The sequence below is a fragment of the Oryzias latipes genome, chromosome 2 (genome assembly GCF_053564925.1).
Source record: "Oryzias latipes strain Hd-rR chromosome 2, Olatipes_Hd-rR_3.1".
Taxonomy (NCBI): Eukaryota; Metazoa; Chordata; class Actinopteri; order Beloniformes; family Adrianichthyidae; genus Oryzias; species Oryzias latipes.
The window spans coordinates 41,034,239-41,056,339 of record NC_136238.1 but is presented as its reverse complement, the minus strand read 5'-3'; the positions used below and the strand labels follow the sequence as shown (position 1 = coordinate 41,056,339).

At 40.3% G+C, this 22,101-nt stretch overlaps 2 protein-coding genes and 3 non-coding genes across 6 annotated transcripts in view; 3 read left to right on the top strand and 2 right to left on the bottom strand.

The window, feature by feature from the left end:
- Positions 1–12,507, bottom strand: part of atp7b (ATPase copper transporting beta) — a 30,673-nt gene extending 18,166 nt beyond the window's left edge. The window contains exons 1-2 of the mRNA XM_004066382.5: positions 12,206–12,507; positions 2,294–3,062 (exon numbers count right to left, since the gene is read on the bottom strand). Coding sequence (XP_004066430.1) covers positions 2,294–3,062; positions 12,206–12,370 — 934 coding nt within the window. The 5' untranslated portion in view covers positions 12,371–12,507. The remainder of the gene's footprint in view (positions 1–2,293; positions 3,063–12,205) is intronic.
- On the top strand, positions 132–204 carry trnar-ccu (transfer RNA arginine (anticodon CCU)). The gene has a single exon. It is a non-coding gene; the product is annotated as a tRNA-Arg (tRNA).
- On the top strand, positions 7,429–7,501 carry trnar-ccu (transfer RNA arginine (anticodon CCU)). Its single transcript has one exon. It is a non-coding gene; the product is annotated as a tRNA-Arg (tRNA).
- On the top strand, positions 8,500–8,572 carry trnar-ucu (transfer RNA arginine (anticodon UCU)). The gene has a single exon. It is a non-coding gene; the product is annotated as a tRNA-Arg (tRNA).
- Positions 12,508–12,659: 152 nt separating the features above from the next.
- Positions 12,660–21,721, bottom strand: eed (embryonic ectoderm development). Of its 2 annotated transcripts, none has more exons than XM_011481195.4 (12): positions 21,554–21,721; positions 20,684–20,836; positions 20,497–20,595; positions 19,957–20,022; positions 18,713–18,838; positions 18,559–18,640; positions 18,363–18,454; positions 16,741–16,874; positions 16,571–16,676; positions 16,331–16,489; positions 16,179–16,252; positions 12,660–13,173 (listed from the first exon to the last, which is right to left on the bottom strand). In XM_011481195.4, exons 1-12 carry the CDS (start codon positions 21,674–21,676, stop codon positions 13,047–13,049), a joined length of 1,341 nt encoding a protein of 446 aa, XP_011479497.1. In that variant the 5' UTR covers positions 21,677–21,721; the 3' UTR covers positions 12,660–13,046.
- Positions 21,722–22,101: the final 380 nt, after the last annotated feature.

Sequence of the window (22,101 nt, the reverse complement as noted above, 5' to 3'; positions counted from 1 at the left end):
GAGAAGGGGCTGCTGTTCGCTCAGCCGTGGTTAAGCAGCACTTTGTAAACGTCAACCCCCCCCATATGTATGTTGCAACAATTGCAACAGACTGGCCAAATGAACAATGGCCACAGGAAAGACAGTCACAAGCCCCAGTGGCCTAATGGATAAGGCACTGGCCTCCTAAGCCAGGGATTGTGGGTTCGAGTCCCATCTGGGGTGAAACCTTTTGGCCATGACCAAATCTGCCTTGAAGTTTCAGGCGAATCCAATCGATCAAAATATACTGTTTTGGCAACATATCACAGACAGATCTGTCCTTAAATAGTCAACTTTTACATGACTTATGCGCATTGGCCGTCCCAATCTGTAATACAGAAAGTTAGTAGAACCTAGAATAGTAAGTAAAGTCATCAGTCGGAAAACTTTTCCATGTAAAACCAGCCAACAAAACCAAACAGGAATACTTTGATTTCCAGGTTGAAGACACGTTACTATAAAAGGCACTGGAGTCAACCAATTGTTGACTTGTTGGTATCTAGATCATTAACCCTTGTGCTATCCTAGGCACTTTACCATTGGGAGTTGGGTCATCTAGACCCACTAGACAGTGCTCTGAACCTTTTTTCTTCAATGATTTGTGATCTTCACTGGTGTCCATGGATTACATGAAATCTTTCCACCTTTATCCACCTTTGTCATGGTAGGGAGAACACGCCAATGTGAGGGTGGGGTCATCTAAGATAACACAAGGGTTAAGACATTGTGGATTGATTGTGTCAGAGCATTCAGGAACTGTCCTGGAATACAGTAGACTGACCAATCATCCAGGGTGTACCCAAAAGTGGCCGGACCACAAGACTCCAAGATCCAAGATCCAAGACAGGAAGGGATTGAGCGAGTTGAGACAATGGATGGAATGAGGAACGTTAGAGCTTACATATGGTTGCTGCAACATCTGACACAGAATGGCCACAGAAATCCCACAAGCTCCAGTGGCCTAAGACCAACGATTGCGGGTTCGATTCCCATCTGGCGTGAGTTATTGTTGCCTCCCAAACCAAAACTAATCACAAAATCTTTTGGGCTGAAATTCAACAAAACACGGCCAAAAATCACGATCTTTAGCTCTTCCTGATCTTCACCCTAAATGTGCAAATCCCATGTCACTTCCTCCTGTAACCAACATTCCAACAGTTACACAATTTGAATAGGATTATCTTGCGGTACTTTTTCTCGCGAGTTTTCCTTTACAACTGTCTGAGCCTTGTATCCCTTGTGCTATCTTAGATGACCCCACCCTTACATTGACGTGTTCTCCCTACCATGACAAAGGTGGATAAAGGTGGAAAGATTTCATGTAATCCATGGACACCAGTGAAGATCATAAATCATTGAAGAAAAAAGGTTCAGAGCACTGTCTAGTGGGTCTAGATGACCCAACTCCCACTGTTAAAGTGCTTAGGATAGCACAAGGGTTAAACAATGGCTAACCCCCTATACAACAACATAGAGCTTCCCCCGACTGTGATACAGTGTTATAAAATAAAAGAATGCCGTCCAAATGCAATACGGTATAATCGCATTTTGTTGTTGTTAATCCTTGTGCTATCTTAGATGACCACAATGAAGATCCAGTTGCCAGAACAGATTGCGTAGCCGGAACAGATCGAGTAGCCGGAACAGATCAGGTAGCGGGTACAAATCGGGTAGCCGGTGCTGATTGGGTAGGCGGTACTGATCGAGTATCCAGTACAGATCGAGTAGCCGGAACAGATCAGGTAGCGGGTACAAATCGGGTAGCCGGTGCTGATTGGGTAGGCGGTACTGATCGAGTATCCAGTACAGATCGAGTAGCCGGTACAGACCAGTAGCCGGTACAGATTGAGTAGCCGGAACAGATCGGGTAGCGGGTACAGATCAAGTAGCCGGTACTGATCGGGTACCCGGTACTTATCGGGTAGCCGGTGCAGATCAGGTAGCCGGAACAGATCGAGTACACCCGTTGGCTGAATTTTTTAACGATCAACTGAGCACAATGATGCATGACAAATGCAAAAAACACTTATGAATATAATGCATATATCATGATAAACCAAAACTTTTTTACGCGGAAAATGCCCAAATTGTACGTAGCAGCTGTGTTACACCACCTTTACCGAAAAGGGCTGTTGGTCATAATAAAATTGACAAGTGACATTTGGCTAAAGTGAATTGTTCGGGACAAGATTGCTTCAACCGATTGAACCGGTTTGTTGCGACGGCATTGGTTGTGATGTGGACCTGAATTTAAAGATGGGACGACCCTTACCTTTGAGTGATGCGTCAAAGCCCATGTCCTCGATCGCTGCCCTTAGCTGCTCTGGCTCCGTCAGCCCGGGATCAAAGCTTATCGTTGCTTTTTCCTCCTTCAGGGACACAACTATAGACTTCACTCCCCTCGTTTGAGAGATTCTGCCCTCTATGGACTGCACACAAGAGCTGCAACTCATCCCAGCGATCCAGATGGTTGTATTCTGTATGGACATGTTCAGGTCCCTCTGCACGAAGGTCAGATCTCCACTGGATGTTTCCTTTAGCATCAAAGTGGCGCTGAACCCCATGTCCTCAATTTGGTCCTGCAGCTCTTGTTGAGTTATGACAAGTGGCTGAAACATAACCTCTGCTTTGGCTTCCTCAAGCGACACCCGAATCTGTACAACCCCTGGAAGCTCTCGGATACGTCGCTCTATGGACTCCACACAGGACCGGCAGTGCATGCCATCCACCTTCATCTGCACCGCCGCCTCCACGGTGCACCCCAGTGCCTGCAGCTGCATGGCGATCTCTTTGGTTGTGGTAGCTGAGGAGTCATAATCCACCTGTACCAAAGCATCAGGGACCAGCCAGGTGACGGCAAGGACTCCATCTAAAGCGGGGAGAGTCGTTTCCACGGCCTCCAGTGCAGTAGAGAGTCCAAAGAGTTTAAATGTTGCGGTGGAGGCTGCTTTGGGTGAAGTGCAGAGCTCACTCTGGCTGCTGAACTCATAGGCGAAGTTGTCGAACCCTTGTGTTTTTCTGTCCAGGCCGTTCTTCTGTAGCTACAGGAGAAAACAGTATCAAGTAAAGGTCTCATAATAGAAAATGTCAAGAAAGTGCTGAACATACAAACTTCACATCAATGTGAGGAACACCATGACATCTCAAAATGACATCATGGGTATGGTTCTTCGATTTTCACCAACAGTAAATTTGACGTTGAACAATACCCCTTGTGCTATCCTAGGCACTTTAACATTGGGAGTTGGGTCAACTAGACCCACTAGACAGTGCGCTGAACCTTTTTTCTTCAATGATTTGTGATCTTCACTGGTGTCCACGAATTACATGAAATCTTTCCACCTTTATCCACCTTTGTCATGGTAGGGAGAACACGTCAATGTAAGGGTGGGGTCATCTTAGATAGCACAAGGGTTAAGTAGAAAACAAGAGTCAGACGCTGAAGCACGCTCATAAATAATTAAGTAAATATCGTCTTGACAGCATTTTAAATCGATACACGTAAAATCAATTGATATGTTTTACTGAATCTATTATCTCTACACCCCTAGTTATTATCAAATACTGCATATGACACTTTTAAATCACATAATGAAATAAGAAACTTTTCATTCAATCATAGTTCTGATAACTTGACAGTCCTTCAGTACCAGTATTTGCCACTCTAAAGGGTTGCACCAGATTATAAGGCGTGTTGTCAATGAATGGTTTACTTTTGTTATAAAAGGCGCACTGAATTATAAGGCACATTAAGCGAGACAAAAGTCAGTCAGACTTTATTAACTTTGTTCACAGTAATTGTAGACCTTTTTTTTTTACATGCTACATGTTAGCTATGTTAGGAGCATTAGCTGCATTAGCTGCATTAGCATATACACTCCTGTAATTCCCGACTGTGTTTACAACATGTAAAAATACAGACTGGTACTGCTAAAACAAACGTTACTGTGACTTTGCTAACTCTCAACTTTGTTAGTAGCAAGTGAAAAAACATCGGTTCCACACCGCTACACATTAGTAGCGTTAGCACATTCAAAGTAACACCTAACTTTGTTCGCAACTTGTAAAAACCAACAACAGACTGATAACAGCTAAAACAACCGTTACTGTGACTACGCTTACTCCCAACCTTGTTAGTAAAAAATAACAAAAAAACACTGTCTGAAACTGCCATGTTAGGAGCATTAATCCATAAAGCATATACACACCTGTCACTCCCGACCTTATTTGTAAAACGAAAAAACAACAGACTGAGGTAATGTACACACCGGGACGAATATTCGCCAGGCGTTATTCGCCAGCGTTTTTCAACACGTTTTTTGTGTTCACACCCAGGCGATTTTCGCTGACGATGAGTGGAGTGAACACCCTGAGGGCTTTATGTGTTCATTTTTTTCCAAACACATTTTACAACATTCATATTTTTTGTCCATAAAACTGAAATAATTTCAATCTCAATTTTTGATTTGCTTGTTTCTTAGTCAAATTTCAATGGAAATAATGAACCGTGTATTTGTGTCACTTGATCGGTTTATTTGTTTAAAATGTCAAGTTGTCAACGGGTCAAGTTTTCTGTGAAGATTAACTTGGAGTGGAGTTTTAATCCCATGTGAAGTAACTGGGCCCAGTGAGTTTAATCCCTGCTGCCTCCACGGGTTCTTTCCTCAAGCACAGAACTGTTCTCTGCACTGATCTCTGTTCTCACGCATCGTTCCAGTTTGTGCTGAAGTCAATTTATTAAAAACGTTTAATTTCTTCTAACGTTAGGTCAAGTTTTTGTACAGAAAACTTTTTTTTTAACCAAGCAGAGTCCGACTGAACCATGAAGGCCACATGACCGGACCTTCATCTAAGCCTCCCAGTGTGACTCTGCTTAAATGAACCTCAATGAACTTTAGGCTGACACACTCACTGGACTTTACCATGTTAGCCCACTTTTATCAAAGTTTCACAATGATACACTTCTTACTGTCAACAGGAAATCCGTACAATCCCGAAAATGTTTAAAAGGCTAAAGATAAAAGTAAAAACCATCCCTCAGTTTGGTGGCTAAAGCCATGCTAGTCTCGCGTGCCAAAAATGGTTTGTACAAATTTGTTTACAGACATCAGTCTAGATTTCTAGACCCAACAATTTGACCAATCGCAGTTGTGCAGTTGTTGTAGACGAACCGATGCCTAATTTCTTTCAAATCTTATGTGTTGTGAGACACAGCTATCATGCTAGTCTAGATGTAGTGAAGCGATTTTGGATGCAACACTGGTAAAGGCCAACTAGATTCACTGGTTAATTGATAATAGGCCATGTTACACATGTTGTGCTATTGCTGGCTAGCATTAGCCGAGTGGTCTATAGTAGTGAAAGCTATACCATGTACATGTGTTTATGCTGAAGTGCATTATTGTGTTTTCCTCCCACCGCACACTAGGTGGCAGTACAGGTAATATCTTTACAGTACTGTAACAACCATCCTCCAGGTAATGTCTCTTAAGTCCTGACATTGGGCACAACTATCAGGCTCGAGCGTAGTGATTAGGGCGCAGCATTTTTGCTTTATGTTTAAAGCTAGCTGCGAAACTAAAGTGAGGAAGGCCAACTATGTTCACCGGTTAACTAATGTTGCATTTGTAAGTGAACTGTTTGCACAAAGATTAAAAATATTCACGTGTAACGCTATAGATGGCTAGCCTTAGCAAAGAAGTGTAATGCTAGTTCAGGCTTATCCTAAAATTAAAACAAATTTAGCTTACCTGGAGGCTAAATTCAGACTAAAAAAGTCTGTTGGTCCAGACCAGGTCCGGGTTGAGTTCTGAACCTTGTATTTGGTCTCCCGTCAAGCAGACGTTTCTGTTTCAAACCAAAGCTTGTAAACAAAAACTATGTGACTAAAAATCTCTTCAGTCATTTGTCAGGAATTATGGGGGCGGGGCAAAGCAACGAGAGAAAGGATAATGGGAGTCCTGTGCTTTGCGATCCTTGTCCGGATAGTTCACTTATTCAAACTTTCTATTTCAATGACCAATTTTGAAAGTCCGTATCACATCAGATAAAACACTTTGTACTTGGTGGAAGCACAGCCGTTTCTGAGGAGTCGACGAAGAAGATACACTGATAAATGTTTATGACATAGATTGTTGAGAAAACAGTGAGAAGCAATTTTTATCAAGTTAAGGCGACAAAATTTTGATGAGCTTCTGTGTAACATTGTCATGGTTGCTACTGTATGTTCCTACTCTGTTTATATCCCTTAACCCTTGTGCTTTCTTAGATGACCCCACCCTTACATTGACGTGTTCTTCCTACCATGACAAAGGTGGATAACCCTTGTGCTATCCTAGGCACTTTAACATTGGGAGTTGGGTCATCTAGACCCACTAGACAGTGCGCTAAACCTTTTTTCTTCAATGATTTGTGATCTTCACTGGTGTCCATGGATTACATGAAATCTTTCCACCTTTATCCACCTTTGTCATGGTAGGGAGAACACGTCAATGGAAGGGTGGGGTCATCTAAGATAGCACAAAAATAAATAAATAAAGCAGCTTGACTGACTTGCTTGGTCTTTCGTAATGTAACGTGTCGCTGATAAATCACTAAAAAAAGGAAGTGTAAACTCTTGAACCACTCTCTTATTTTACAACCTTTCAACAGCACCGTGGGATTTTTTTTTTTCAATTGCACAATCATCCAAAGGGTGTTTTATCAGATTGCTAATCATTTACAAGCGGTCCATCCATCAAAAAAGAGAAGACCTTTGATACAAAAGTGCTGTAAAGACGCTCGATGCGTTTTACTGGTCCAGTTCAACCTCTCCAATCTGAGGATAAAATTTAATTTAAAAAATATATACAGAATTTTAGAATTTCGTTTCTTTTACTGATTTACCCATATAAGGTGAAAAAGCCACAAAAGATTAGATAAAAACCTGTGATCCCAGTTAGAACTCAATCTGACAAAGCATTGATTCTCTTACTTAACCCTTGTGTTATCCTAGCCACTTTAACGTTGGGAGTTGGGTCATCTAGACCCACTAGACAGTGCTCTGAACCTTTTTTCTTCAATGATTTGTGATCTTCACTGGTGTCCATGGATTACATGAAATCTTTCCACCTTTATCCACCTTTGTCATGGTAGGGAGAACACCTCAATGGAAGGGTAGGGTCATCTAAGATAGCACAAGGGCTATACCATACCGATTTAGACCACCTTGGTACATCCTGGTTGATGTGACAGTAGTATGACCTACATCCATGCCTGTTGCAATGTGCTACATTATCAGAAAACCGTAGGGCCCCTATGCAACAAGAGTGGGGCCCCAATGACCCCATGGATCAGGGCCAGAGACGTCCTCCACCAATAAAAAACAACTCAAGTGAGATAGTGAGATACGGACAACTAACATGAAGAGCCCCAGTGGCCTAATGGATAAGGCACTGGCCTCCTAAGCCAGGGATTGTGCGTTCGAGTCCCATCTGGGGTGAAACATTCACAACCTTTCAGGGCATAAACAAAGCCTACAATCTGTTTTTATAACCTGATCTTGTTCTTTTGTCATTCTTGACCAAACCAATCAACGTCTGATATGTTGGTGACCCATCACACGCGAACACGATCCTATCAGTGATTCTAGCTCCTATAGCTGACTGATGCTGATTTTATCCGTGCCAATCCTCAAGTGTCGAAAGTTCCATATACCTAAAACAGCGGGTAAAGTCATCAGTCAGGAACATGTATGAGCTTTTATCCAGCAGGAAATCTTAGACTTCCGGATTGAAGTCCTAAAATAAATAGCTAGCTTGCTATAGTGTCTAATCTATTTAGTCACTAGTTACCAAGTGTGGTACTGACCATATTGAACTGCCTCTCCATGGACTGACTGATCATCTAGTATAAACCCTCCCTTTGCCCTACAGTGGGTGGGATAGGCTCCAGCAACAGAGTGATTAGTCCCAAATGGGACTAAGCAGGGTTTAGACAATGAATGGAATAGAAAAACTGTACAAACCAGACATGGTTGCTGTAGAGCTCAGCGATATGGCCAAAAAATATAATCTATGATTTTTTATATTCCAAAATCGATTTTTTTGCCTCTCCCTGCTTTTTATTTTCTTTAACAAAAATAACAAAAGATAGTTTATTGTTGACAAAAACTGTTTTTACACATTTCTTTGGAAATTGTCTCAAACACAAAGTTTACCTACATACCAGCTGTAAGAATGTTTGTAGAACAAAAATGATATTTTGTGATCTCTAGCTAGCTTTTGTTTAGTTTCTCCGCCTTGCGGAAGTAGCTCCTCTTTGCTTGCTGCTGTTTTCCGACTGACTTTAGTCCGAACAATGGAAGCACAAGAGAGCAGAGGGAGAGAGCTGGGCAAGTAAAATCTCAATTTTCCCAAAATTAAATCATCTAACACAACAAATTGGAATCAATCAATTAAATTGATTGCTGTAAGAAGTCCCTGGGAGTCATTAACTCACACCCCAGTGGCCTAATGGATAAGGCACTGGCCTTCTAAGCCAGGGATTGTGGGTTCGAGTCCCACCTGGGGTGATGAGCTGTCACCTACTCAACCACAAATATTACTGTAAGTGGTCTTTGTATCGGATGAATCAATTCCAACACGTACCTATCTTACATGCTAGCTGGTGTACTTGAGCTTTACCCAGGAAGCTTCACTTTGCATTTTACTCAACGTTACCTTCTACTAATACGTCGCACATGTAAAATCTCAATAAACCCGATTGGGAACTTCTCCCATGTGGGTGGGGCTCCAACATGGAGTAAACCTCAGGGCAGACTAGCTTTTAAAGGCTAATTGACATTTCAGCAGGTGCAGAATAAATACAGACGAGGAAATCGTTTCAAATCCAACACCTCAAATGAATTCCATTTCAACTCAATTAACTTGTACTTGTGTAGCCCAATCTCACAATAGTTGTCTCAATGGTCTTCAAACCAGTAGAGTAAACACAAAATCAAAAGGATCATGAAGTCCTACAGTTCAAAAGGTAAATTCCAAGCTGAACTAGCTAAACAGACTAAACTAAACTGGGCATCCCTTTCTGTAACCCTTGTGCTATCCTGGGCACTTTAACCTTGGGAGTTGGGTCATCTAGACCCACTAGACAGTGCTCTGAACCTTTTTTCTTCAATGATTTGTGATCTTCACTGGTGTCCATGGATTACATGAAATCTTTCCACCTTTATCCACCTTTGTCATGGTAGGGAGAACACGTCAATGTAAGGGTGGGGTCATCTAAGATAGCACAAGGGTTAAGAATTTACAAGTATGAATAAAATCCTTCGAAATCATAATCAGTGCATTAATCAGAAAGTCCAGATTTTTGTCAATTAGTTGTAATCGAATTTTAATGGTATTCCAATTTAAAGGGTTAATGATGATGTTTTTGGATTTGAGCCAATTATGAAAAGAAGACCAAAACTGAAAACATTCAATTCAATTCCATTTTTTTTGTGTAGCCCAAATTCACAACAACAGTCGTCTCGATGGGCTTCGTATCGGTAATTGAAAAAAGTTAAACATAAAATCAAAAAGATCATGAATTCATAGAATTCAATAGGAAAATACTAAAATGAACTAACAAACTGTCTAAGCTATACTGGCATCCCGGCCCTTAGACCCCTCCTTTCTCGGTAAGGAAAACTCCTAATAAAAAAAACGGATTCCGGAAAAAAACGAAGAAACCTCAGGGGTGTCCACGTGAAGGAGGAATCCTCCCCCAGGACGGACAGGCAATTTACCAGAACTCTTAGAGAAGAATAAACTTATCTAAATCTACAACTACACATATAAAGTCCAGTTGGGGGGACGGCTGGGGGCGGGAATTCGAGCCGGAGACAGGATCCACAGCCATTCAAAGAAAGAATGTTCCAGTTTCTACATCATTTCCACAAAAGACACAAAGATCAATATCCCAAGCCAGAATGTAAAAAATGATTGGTAGGGTAAATATCATTTAACGGGAAAGCTCCAAAATTAGCACTGCTCATGTAGCAAATCAATATATCGTGGCGATCTGGGGGTTAGCCCCGCCCTCAGCTTTTACGACTCATGGGAAGTGGGGAAGGCGGTTTTTAGTAAACAGGTCCTGTGGCGCCCTTAATACCGCTTAGTGCACATGAAATAGCCCTCAGTCTCGAAAAGGTTGGTGACCCCTGGTCTAGTGGGTCCAGATGACCCAACTCCTAATGGTAAAGTGTCTAGGATAGCACAAGGTTTACAGTGTCTTAAAAAAGAAAACACACATTTTTTAAAGAAACTTGTTCTAAGTACCTACTTTATTGATTTCTACACTTTTAGTAACTAGAGAGCTGACTATGTCATCAGCTGTTGTTGTGTCCATCAACTCAAGAAACTCAGCTGTGAGGGTCTGTTCAACACCTCTAATAAATATGCACAGATGTGCATCTTCTGTGATGTCTGTGCCTTCATCAACAGCAACGGCAAATGCAATAAATGACTGGATTCCTTCATTTGGCGTCCAAGTCTCCTCAGAGATGTTTCTGGAATCGTAATCCTCGACAAGTGGTCGTAAAGGTGTTGGTAAAGGTCGACTGCTGTTTGGGGCACAAGACTTCTGCAGCATTTTTCCATAAGTTCTGAAACCATCTGAAAAGGGTTTGGATGTTTGCTCCAACTTGTCTGCAATAATGTAACTAGGTGTCACTGCTGCATCACTGACGTCACAGCTGCAGTAAATGCAGACGGTTGTTCTTCAGTCCAGATAATAAATAAATCTTCTCTTTGCTTAACTGCAAATGGTGAAACTTTTCTTTATGGTGAGTCTCTTAGTGGTGCTGAATGTTGTATTCTTTGAGCACACAGACCTGTTGATGACATACCAAGCATGCAAGTGTTGCATTCAACTCCATGAACAAATAAAACTCAATTATTTCTGGAAAGCTCTGCACTCCACTTCCAACCAACCAACTTTTTTTGTGACCACATTTTGGTTCATTCTGATTATTCTTATAGCAATATAACAGCAGTGAGGCTCACAGGGAACCAAACTACATCTTATTCGCAGAGCTGTTAGGTTTCGCTTTTGGCAGATTTGCTGTTTCACCTGTTTTGATTTTCCTTTGCTCCCCCTAGTGGCAGAGTTGCGCATAAAAGAACATAACTCGCCACAGGAACGGACTAAAAACTTTTTTTTTTTTTAACATTCTTATAATTTTTACCCTTCATGAGTGGGGCACACCCCAGCTTGAAGATTTGAGACTTCAACCTGCATTTTTTTAATATTAGATTTCATATAAATACTTTTTAATGTGGTAAATTATGCCCCTTAAAATTTCACTTAGTAGTTAAGGGATTTCTTTTTTTTTTTTTTAACCAGAGTGGCTCTTAAGCTTGAAAGAAAACTAGAAGCAAACTGAAACTCCTTCAAACTGAGTAATTTTAAAATAAGATTTCCTAAAAAATATTTATAATACTATTTTAATGTAGTAAATAAGTTTCCCTTAACTTTTGACTTAAATGTTAAGGGAAACCATTTTTTTTCCCTTTTTACCAGAGTGGCTCTTTAAGCTCTAAAGGGAAACTACAAGCAAAAGGAAATAATTTAAAGACGTCGTGTTATAATAGATTTCATCTAAAAATGTTTTTTTATTTCCCCTTAACCTTTCACTTAAACCTTAAGGGGAACAAATTTTTTACCAGAAGTACTTTATACTTTAAGTAAAACTTCAAGGAAAACAAGAAAAAAATGAAAACTTCTACATTTCACACCCCTCTGGCATAAACGGTTTAAAAATTACGATAATCCACAGATTGTGCATTCAGATGTCTTCTCTAGTGTTGACGTAACATTACGAACGTAAAATACGTACAAAATTTTCGTAAACCAAGTGGTTCTAATGTGGAAAAAAGTAGAGAGTTGCGGGTTTTTTTATGCATCAGAATATGTTGGAATAACAAGTTAAAAGTTACAGTAGTACGAGGAATACATGTTTTTTTTTTTTGGTCCCTGGCGACGGCTACAGGAATTAAAGAGTTAATAGCTAGAATCTATCTATAAATGTTTTTTGTTTTTAATCTTGTGTAAATAAAACACATTTTAGTGATTCAAACAAAGACAGTGAGGGCACCCACAAATCTCCCTTTGACCCCCCCGCGGGAACTTCGTTAGAGACGCCCCTGCTCCCTCCGAGCCCTTTTACCTTCGGCAGATGTTCCTCCGCAGCTGCCCGCAGGGTTCCCGCCGTGCACGCGCAGTCCGGCCGGCATCCACACACCGGCGTACAGCCGCACTCCACCATGCAGATTTGCTCCCCGACACCGGAACCCGGCTTGGGCCCGAACTGAAACGGATTTATGAGCGACATGGCGGGGAGAAAGAGTTTGGTCGACTTCTGTCGGTCCGGCGGACGCGTCAAAGGCGAAAGTCCGCCGAGTTCGGCTGTGACGTCACTTCAAAAAAAAAAAGAAAACGTGGCGAGGGGACAAAGTTTCAGGTCACGTGACTCCCGTCAATAAAATTCAAAATACAAGTTTAAAAACCTTCTTTAAAAAGTTTTTTACTCAATTGAAAACCAAATAAACCACAAAAACAATAGCAATAAAGTTTAAAACATTTTTTTCTTATTTGAAAACTAAATAAACCACAAATGCAGATTTTATCTTTAGTAGTTTTATTAAGTTAAAAAAAAAATCAAATTTTTTTTTGTTCCCTTCAAAATAAAATTCAATGTTTTCTATAAAACCGAATTTTGGGGTCTTATTTACAAAACTTTATTGACCAGCTTGAAATGCAATTTCCAGACAGATTGACAGACAAAACGGTTCCTCCTTGAGCACCAGTTTCCTTCTCGTCTGTGTTTTTAATAGACAGCATAGGAAACAGGAAGGCACACAAAGCACATCTCTTTCTGGTTTTTAAACAATATTGACATTTGGGAGCTTATTCCAGTGTTCTTGGGTTAAAATAATAAAAAAAATGTTTTTTGATAAAAAGTCAACCATTTCACAGGTTTTTAATGAAACGTTTTTCGTTTTTTCGTGTCAACGCTGTCGGTCCCAACGCCAGATGGAGGCGTCGTCGCAGACGGCGATCAGGATGCTGCTGTCGCGGCTGAAGCTGGTCTGCCGGATGGCCGATGTGCATTTGGGTAGAGTCAGCGTGGTGCACCTGCGGACGGCGAGATCAGAAAGACAACATCATCAGCGTAGAAGGATAACGTGTCTATAGAAAAAGAGGCGTGGCTTGGCGCATATCAACAAAAAGTGGATGAGCTGCAACTTTAGTTTTTCATTTTGACATAATTTCTGACATTTCGGAGAAGAAAAGTACTAAATATTTTTGGATTTATTACACGTCTGGTGTTTGTTTCCTTCACTGATTGTGGAATTTTCCGGATTCTGTCAAAGTTTCTCATCTAAACATCAACTGAACCAACGCTCCGGTTTAGGAAACAATTTCTAGCCTTGGCTAACATTTAAAGCGCTTTTTTGGGGTCACAAGTTGGATTAAATCAGCTGTAAGGGGAGAAGTGGCAACAAAAGTTGCCACGTTCCTTACATTTTATTTTGAAACTTCTGAAGTAAACTTCACATTCTCATCTTCCAGCGGTCTTTATTGTGATGTGTGCAGCAGAAAATCGGCGTCAACAACCATCGTTGTGCTTTCAGTGAACAGAAAGTGTGAAACCCCGAATGACCTTTTGGTCTCACGATGACCCCAGTAGAGAGAAATGTCGTCCTGCAGGAATAAGAGCATCAGCAGATGAATCTTCCTCTTTATCCATTTCTTGTGAGTCGATGACTGAGGCTCTTCATCCGGTTCCGGTCCAGGTTTGTCGTTGAGGCGCTCATAGATGGAATTATTTCCCTGCAGACCCTTCTTTTTCTCTTTCCGGTCTCGCTCCGTTTCTCCATGTTTTTGTTTTGATGTCGTTTGTTGCCGTGGCACCTTCTCTGTCTTTTCCTTCGTATCCTGTTCATGTTTTGCTGCTCAGTGCAAACACATTTTGACCGTTCACGCACAGCTTGAAGATTTGCAACTTCAACCTGCATTTTCTTATATTTGATTTCATATAAATACTTTTTAATGTGGTAAACAATTTCCCTTAAAATTTCACTTAAAAGTTAAGTTGTTTTTTTTTTTTTTTTTTACCAGAGTGGCTCTTAAGCTTTAAAGAGAACTAGAAGCAAAATAAAACTCCTTCAAACTGAGTTTTTTAAATATTAAATTTCCTAAAAAATATATTTAATGTAGTAAATAAGTTTCCCTTAACTTTTAACTTAAATTTTAAGGGAAACCATTTTTTTTCCTTTTTACCAGAGTGGCTCTTTAAGCTCTAAAGGGAAACTACAAGCAAACAGAAAGAATTTGAAGACGTCGTGTTATAATAGATTTCATCTAAAAATGTTTTATTGTGTTTTCCCCTTAACCTTTCACTTAAACCTTAAGGGAAACTATTTTTTTTTTACCAGAATCACTTTAAACTTTAAGGAAAACTTCAAGGAAAACAAGAAAAAATGTAAAACTGCCATTTTATATTAGATTTCAAAAACCATATATTCACGACCGTTTATTGGAGGGGATTCAATAGAAATAGTATGAAGTGCGATTCATTCGTTCAATTCATTAATTAAGAGTTTTCACTATTGAAAACAGTCATGGGACCCAACCTCTTCCTCTTTGTTTTTAGCTTTTCCTCACCCTTTAAGGGAAAACCTCTTAATTTGTTAACCATTTCAATGTGTGATGATGAATTTAGCCACCAATTGTTTGCTTGAGGTTTCCCTCAACTGTAGAGGGAAAAGTTAGGGTAAACCTAATTATTACAATATGTTGATCCAACATGAAAAGTAGTTAAACTGTGCAGATATTTTACAGACTAAGATATTTAAAAAAACAAAAAACATTTTTCCCCTTAACCTTTAAGGGGAGAATTAAGGGGAAATCTGTTCATCAGTTTATCATGGACTTTCAGATTTATCATACATATAAACCTGACAGTAATGACAAGAAACATCAACAATTTGTTGATTCAATCTGCTCCTAATTCACAATGATTTGAATTAAGAAATACTCATAAATGAAATTACATTCTTTTAAATATATCATGAGAAAAATGCTACAAGAACATCTTTAGAACATCTTTTGTCTGTCTTTAAGGGAAACGAAAAGCAGAAGAATAGAACTTCAACCTGTGTTTTTATATTAGATTTCATATAAATACATTTTTATGTGGTAAATAATTTCCCTTAACTTTTCACTTAAGCATTAAGGGATTTCTTTTATACCAGAGTAAGCTTTGAAAAAACTTAAGGCAAAAGGAAACTACCTAAAACTGATTTTTTATATTCGATTTCCTACAAGTACATTTTAATGTAGTAAATGATTTTCCATTAACTTTTCACTTAAACGTTAAGTTTTTTTTTTTAAACAGTTTACCAGAGTAAGTTTTAAAGAAAACTAAAAGCACAAGGAACCAATTAAAGCTGATTTTAGATTTCCTATAGTTACATTTATTAGTAAATTGTTGTCCCTTAACTTTTCACTTAAAGGTTAAGGGTTTTTTTCTTTACCTGTGTTTATAAGAGTAAGCTTTAAAGAAAACTACAAGCAAAAGGAAACTAATTAAAACTGATTTCTTTATATTAGATTTCTATAAGTACATTTTAATGCAGTAAATAATTTTCCCCTTAACGTTTTACTTAAATGTTTTTGTTTTCTTTTGACCAGAGTGGCTCTTTGAGCTTTACGGAAAACTAAAAACAATTTCAAACAGCCTTTTTATGTTAAATTTCATGTAAATACGTTTTCATGTTGTACACAATTCCCCTTAACATTTCCCTTAAATGTTAAAGGGAATTGTTCTAATCAAATTTAAAGTAATTTAGAGTAAAAAAATGGATTTTTCTGTGGATGTTTCACCAAGACTTAAGATCCAATACAAAAAAGTTGGCAAAAAGTAAACTAAAATAAAGTGTTTTTAATTTGTCTGATTCCAGGTCCTGTCAGAAAACAATGACGTTCAGAAACCTCGATTTAGGCTCAGATTCTCTCAATAGTTTTGTTTTTCATTCAATCCTGGCAATGGATTTAATGAATCTGTGGGTTTTAAGGAAGCAGCAAACACAGAACCTCCACTTTTTTTTTGTATTTAATCTAAAACCGTGACTCACTTGGCCTTGTGCGGGTCTTCCACCTCCAGGTCCCAGACGTACAGCTTCCCCACCTGGTTCCCCAGAGCCAGCATCTGGACGGGCACACAAGAACGCCGTCATTCTATGCAGACGACGCTGAGCTAACCTTCGTGAAAAGTTCTTAGACTGACCTTCTGCCAGAAGTCCATGGAGAAGCGCATGTACCAAATGTCACACTGGCTGTAATCGAAGCGGCCCAGAATGGTCACGTTGGACTCGTTGGGCTTGATGTGGTCGATGTCGTCCTCCATCTTCCCCGGTTTCCAGCAGACAATAGCGTTTTCGCAGGACTGCAAGAAAAAAAAAAAGGTATTTTCAAACTATTTTTTGGACAATATTAGGTGAACAGAACCAGCAGTTTGGACCGTAACCTTGGACAGAATGAGGTCTCCCAACCACCGGACACAGTCCACGTAGTTCCTGTGGATGTCGCGGGTGGAGAAATCCGGGAAGTGGATCTTCTGGGAGACAAAAGGCCTGTGGGCGGGATTTGTTTTAGCTGGGACCAAAGCATCTCGGCGACGATGAAGAGGAGCGTCACCTGTTGGTCTTTGAAGGGTTGTACTCGTAGGAACCCCGGATGGCCTTCTGGAGCCTCTCCGAGTTGATTCTCCAGAGCTTTAGCGAGTGGTCCATCCCGCAGGACATGATCTTCTCACCCAGAAGGTCAAAATCCTGCAGAAAAGGGGGCACTTTTTCACTTCCAAAGCAGACTGATCTCCTTTTAATCCGATTAACGGTTCTGAAAGTTCTAAAATCATAATCCGGATCCAGACACAAAGGTCTACTAATCTCAGATAATTGCCTTTTTTTGGCGAGAAGCTACTTTCCCACGCTTTGGACTGTGAGCTCTTATCACGTTAAACCCGGTGACACGTCTAAGTCTTGGAAAAGTTCTATGGACCATTTTAAGACTGCGAGGGAGAACTCAGTAGAAGCTAATGTCATGCTAACTCCCGTAAGTTTTCATTCATTTTTTTAAGACGTAAAATAGGTGTTCCACAGGGCTCTATGCGCTGACCCCTGCTTATATGATTTGTTCGCTCTCTTTGCTTTGATTTTCACAGTTTTTAATGCTCAGTCACAGGGTGAGAGGTTTTCTAGTGCCAATAGGTGGTGGAACAGCAAGTCTGTTCATTTCTATGCAGATGATGCGAAACTAACATGATGTTAGAACCTAGAAATAAATATGAATACAGTTTTATCAATTGCGGGTCCTTAGGAATGACCCTTTATGCTAGTTTCTAATTTATGTAACAATGAGGAGTCTCCCTGTGCCGGTCCACAGCCTGGATAAAATCCAGGGTCGTGTCTGGAAGCCCGTCTGGAAATCTCTGCCAAAACTACCTGTGCAAAGAGGTGATTCGCTGTGGCGACCACTAAGAGGAGCCGCCAAAAGATGAGTTACAACCACCAGCTAATAACAAGCAAGTCTCAGAGACTCATAAGCTAACTCTCCATGCTTACTTCCATATGTTTTTAATGGTTAATGCAAGTTGGACTTTGTCTATCGTGGTGTACCACAGGGATCTAAGCTCTGCCCTTTTACTTTTTAGGATATGTATATTATCGATTGCTCTCGTTCATTTTATTTTTAGTTTTTAACGGTCATTTACTGCACGAGGTGGTGCCGTAACCAACAGTCAAAACAGGCGCAGGCGAGGCTTGCTAGCACAAATGGGAAGCACAGAAAAAAAATGTCATTTGTTTTTTTGCAGATGATACTCAGCTAAATATGTTTAAATCCATAAACAACATATAAAAAAGCGCTAATCACAACTCAGATTAGTCATGAGCTAATTCACCATGTTTAGTCCTATAAGTAGTGCTTAATGCCATTTGGAATGTATACATCATGGTGTACCACAGGGATCTAAGCTCTGCCTTTTACTTTTTAGGATTTGTATTTTGCTGCGATTGCTCTGGTTTCATTTTTACAGTTTTTAACGCTCCTTTACATGGGGTACTGCTGCATGAGGTAGCGCTGTAACAAACAGTCACACAAAGGGCGGGGCTTGCTAGTGCTAATAGGAGACAGAGCAAAAATTGCATTTATTTCTAAACAGATTATGTTTGACAAAACTATAACATAAATATCCCAGAACAGTTTTTATTTTCCCTTTGCTGCTTTCTTCTGGGAGTTTTTAAAACAGCAAAGCTTACGGCGCTCAGGACTTCATCTCGATGCCCCTCCACGCCTCCAAAGATCGCCACCAACGTGTCGGTCTGGATGTTCCACAGCCGGAGAGCGTGATCTGCAGAGATAGAGACCCGCCCGTTGGCATCAAGGACCCCAAGGATCCTTCATCAAAGACTCAGAAGGGGTTTGGTTCAATAAACTCCTGACGAACCGTCTTACCTTTACTGACAGACAGAAGGAGGTTGGGGTCCCTCGGGTGAAACTTGAGCTCGTTGATGGCGTTCCCGTGGCCCACGTAATGCTGTCAACCAACAGAACCTCTGAAATCCTCCATCCAAAACACCTGTTAAGCGGTCGTAACGGGCGGGTTTACCTTGATGCACTGCATTGTGATGTGGTTGATCACTCTGATGATGCCTCGGGAGCCGGCGACGGCCAAGAGGGGGTGGCTGGTGTTGGTGTCGTAGGTCCAAGCGCACGTGTAGAAGTTCTCGTCCGCCTCGGGAGCGCGTTAGTCAAGGAAAACCGATAGCAACGTTGCAATTCCAATGAAAGTTTCTGGAGCTGGGAGGTGCTTACAGTTTAGGATGGGATTGCAGAGTCTGTGTGGTCCGATTAGGGCGATACACCCCGACAACAGATAAAAAATGACTCAGCAATTTAGTTAATTAACTCAATAGTTTTATGAAACTTTAACATGGAAATATTATAAATTAGTTATTAATTATGTATTAGTTTTATTTAAAAACATGCCCATGGTATTTCATCCGGTTAATTCATGTAATTATCTGTTATTAATACTTTACTAACACGTAACAGTGGCTAACTTCGGTAACAGTAAGACCGCCACAACCTTTCTTGTAGTTTTATGTCAGTGGAGGACGCTTCCATGCCCTGTGGTCCATGAGTGCTATGACATCACAATGGACGACTTTAACTCATTAATGTTCTCTAATTTTAGTTGTGGTTCTTGTGTAGGTAACGAAAGACATTTGTCAGGAATAAAAAACGACACAACTACACAACCCAGAATGCGTAGAAAGGGCAGGAAGAAGGCGATTGGTCAAAGGTGTTGATGGGATGTTTTTCTAGTCAATTGTGTGGTTATCCATGTGCACTTTGTCTATTTAATGTGCACGTATCACTCCGTCAGGCTCCTGACTACACTACCCATAATGCCCAACAATCCTAGTTCCCCAAAGTGGAACTAAAGCATTGACCGACTACAGAAAATAGGCTCTAGATCAGTAAACACAGCAAGAATTCATATTTAGGATGAACCAGACACCAGGGGGCACTGTCGCGTTAAAAAACAAGAACATCAAGCGCATCTGCTGGTCCCAAAAGAAAGTGACAAAAGTTGCTTTTCTACAGATAAATATTCAATTTTAAGGTACGAGCTTCCGTAATTGAATTGGCTGGTCATCTTGCTGACATTGATGCTGCATGTGATCATCTTCCTCCATGCTTGTTTGCCACATTTGACATAAAATAGTCCCGCAAAGCTTCAAAGTGTGTCGTAAACGACAATGCTTCATATAAAAACAGCAACACGCACCCCGACCAGCTCCGGAGCCCACCAAGGACTAGTTTGTACCGCAGAAGGTGGAAGGATACGTCCGCATCAACGTAGGACTGTAGGAGTCGGATCTCTCCCTGAGAGTGACACTCGTACAGAGTCACCTGCACAAAAACAAACAAACAACTTTAGGGTCCCGAAAAACTGATCAAGCTTTGGCATAACATTCAAACAAAACTGTAATGATTATTTGCTATATTATATAAGACATCACTAGCTGCCTTTCCATTTACTATGAAATTGCACAAACTGGATTTGAGAAAGTACATTTTTTCATTGGACGATGATTTCGTCTTCAGAACAATCGTAAAACGTTCATCCTTATTTGTTTTTTACTTGAGGAAATAGGTGACGTCGTACTTAATAATTTTTTTTAATAAGTAGCTAGCAAGTGTTCGGATTTCGTTAAAATCCAAGGCACTGGACAGTCCTGCACTATATAATTTTTTGTTAATTGTTCGGACATGGACTCGGTTCAGTTCTAATATACGGTCAATTTTACGATCTTTGGATTCAAAATGCTAGCACAGATTTGCGTGATTAAAACAAACATTGGATCAACATGAGGGAGAAATTACCCTGTTACTCCCAACGGTGGCAAACACAAGTGGGTCTCCTTCCTTGCTGTGCCAGTTGAACTGGACGCCAAACAGCGGCTGTCCGTGATCCTCCTGAACCTCGGTCAGAGGAAAATCGCCATTTTATTGTCAGTTCGTTTTTTAAAGCGTTGCAAACGTCGGATTGGCCAGCAGGGGGTGGACTCACCTTCAGACTGTTGACACATTTAAAGGAGTACCGACACTTCTTTGACTTCCACTTGCCCTTGCCCCAGCTCTTCTTGCCCGGGGCGTTGGTTGTGTTGGTGGGCGTGTCCGGGCGCTCCGCGTTCGTCCCGCTTTCCACGCTAACGGCATCGTCCTGTACACGCAATGTCAGGGTTTTTTTTGTTCAGAAACATACAAGTCCTCAAACAAATCCATTCCATCATGCATTTCACTTTTCATAATAAAAGCACAATATTTGAAAATTTTCAAAATAAAAGCTGCAAAACGAAATTGAAAATTTTCCATCTTTCACAGTTTGTTTCAAAATTTCCGTTGCTCTTCTCAAATTTACAGGTAATTGTATTGATTTAAAGTTCTAAATACATGTAAATAGGACACAATATGCAACAAAAATACAAGCAATATAAAATAATTTTCGCTTTAGCCTTTTAGTTACGTTGAGGACTTCAAATCTAACTAAAAAATTAGGACAACGGTTTGTGTGAGCCTTATTTGAAGACGAAATCACTTAGGTTTACTTGAAGAAATCTTTTTTTTTTATAAAATGGCCGAAAAACACTAGGATGCTCGTGCTAAGGCAAGCTAGCTACAAAATTAATTTCAAAGTAAAGCATGTTCGTGTCCAAAGCTGAAATGTACGTAACCTTTTAGTTTTGTTTGTTGTTTTTGTGACCATGAAGCTGCTTTTTGTAATCAACGGAGTTTCACATCTACAGGTGTTTAACCAAAACGGACAAAGATGCTAGCTTTAGCTGCTAATTTAGCAGGAAGCTAACGTGAACGGCGCGATTAAACATTCGTCGTTTTTAAAAAAAAACCACACACACACAGTCCGGTACCGGCTGCTCACATTCTCGTCTCCCGATAAGTCGGGGTTGCTGTTTTCGTCACTGCTTAGTTTTTGCTTTTTCGCCGCCGGTGTTTCTTTCGCCGCTTGCGACGGGGACTCGGACATGCTCTTATTTTCCCTCATTTTTCGGCACAGGGTCCCGCCTCTTCCGGTGCGCTGCCGCAAGGGCTGCTGGGAATGGGGGTTTTTAATGGACCTTCCCGTCAATAAGCGGGAAACAAAGAAAAAGAAATGTAATTTTTCCTGTGATTTATCAATGTTATGGTTACATTTGTGTTCAAAAAAATGTTTTTTAAAATGACGTAATTTACACGACGTGAATGAGCTAAATAAAAGTTGGCTGGCATTTTGATGACAAAAACTTATAAATTTTGGAAAGAAAAAAAACACAATATTGAGCATTTGACAGAAATTTATTTACGCACTTATCACTTCTTTTCCTTGAAAGACCCACTCTGATAAAAATGTTGTTCTCAACATGTTTTTGTAGGATTTTTCTGATAATGTAGTAGTCAAAAAGGAAATTAAATATAGTTTAAAATAGCATT

What these genes read in the sequence shown, in the direction of transcription:
- eed (XM_011481195.4), bottom strand. Translation starts at nt 21,676, where the DNA reads ATGAGGGAAAATAAGAGCATGTCCGAGTCCCCGTCGCAAGCGGCGAAA. An exon ending in TCACAATGCAGTGCATCAAG is followed by an intron (nt 18,641 to 18,712) that starts GTAAACCCGCCC and finishes GTTGGTTGACAG; the next exon opens with CATTACGTGGGCCACGGGAA. An exon ending in CCTTCTGTCTGTCAGTAAAG is followed by an intron (nt 18,455 to 18,558) that starts GTAAGACGGTTC and finishes CTATCTCTGCAG; the next exon opens with ATCACGCTCTCCGGCTGTGG.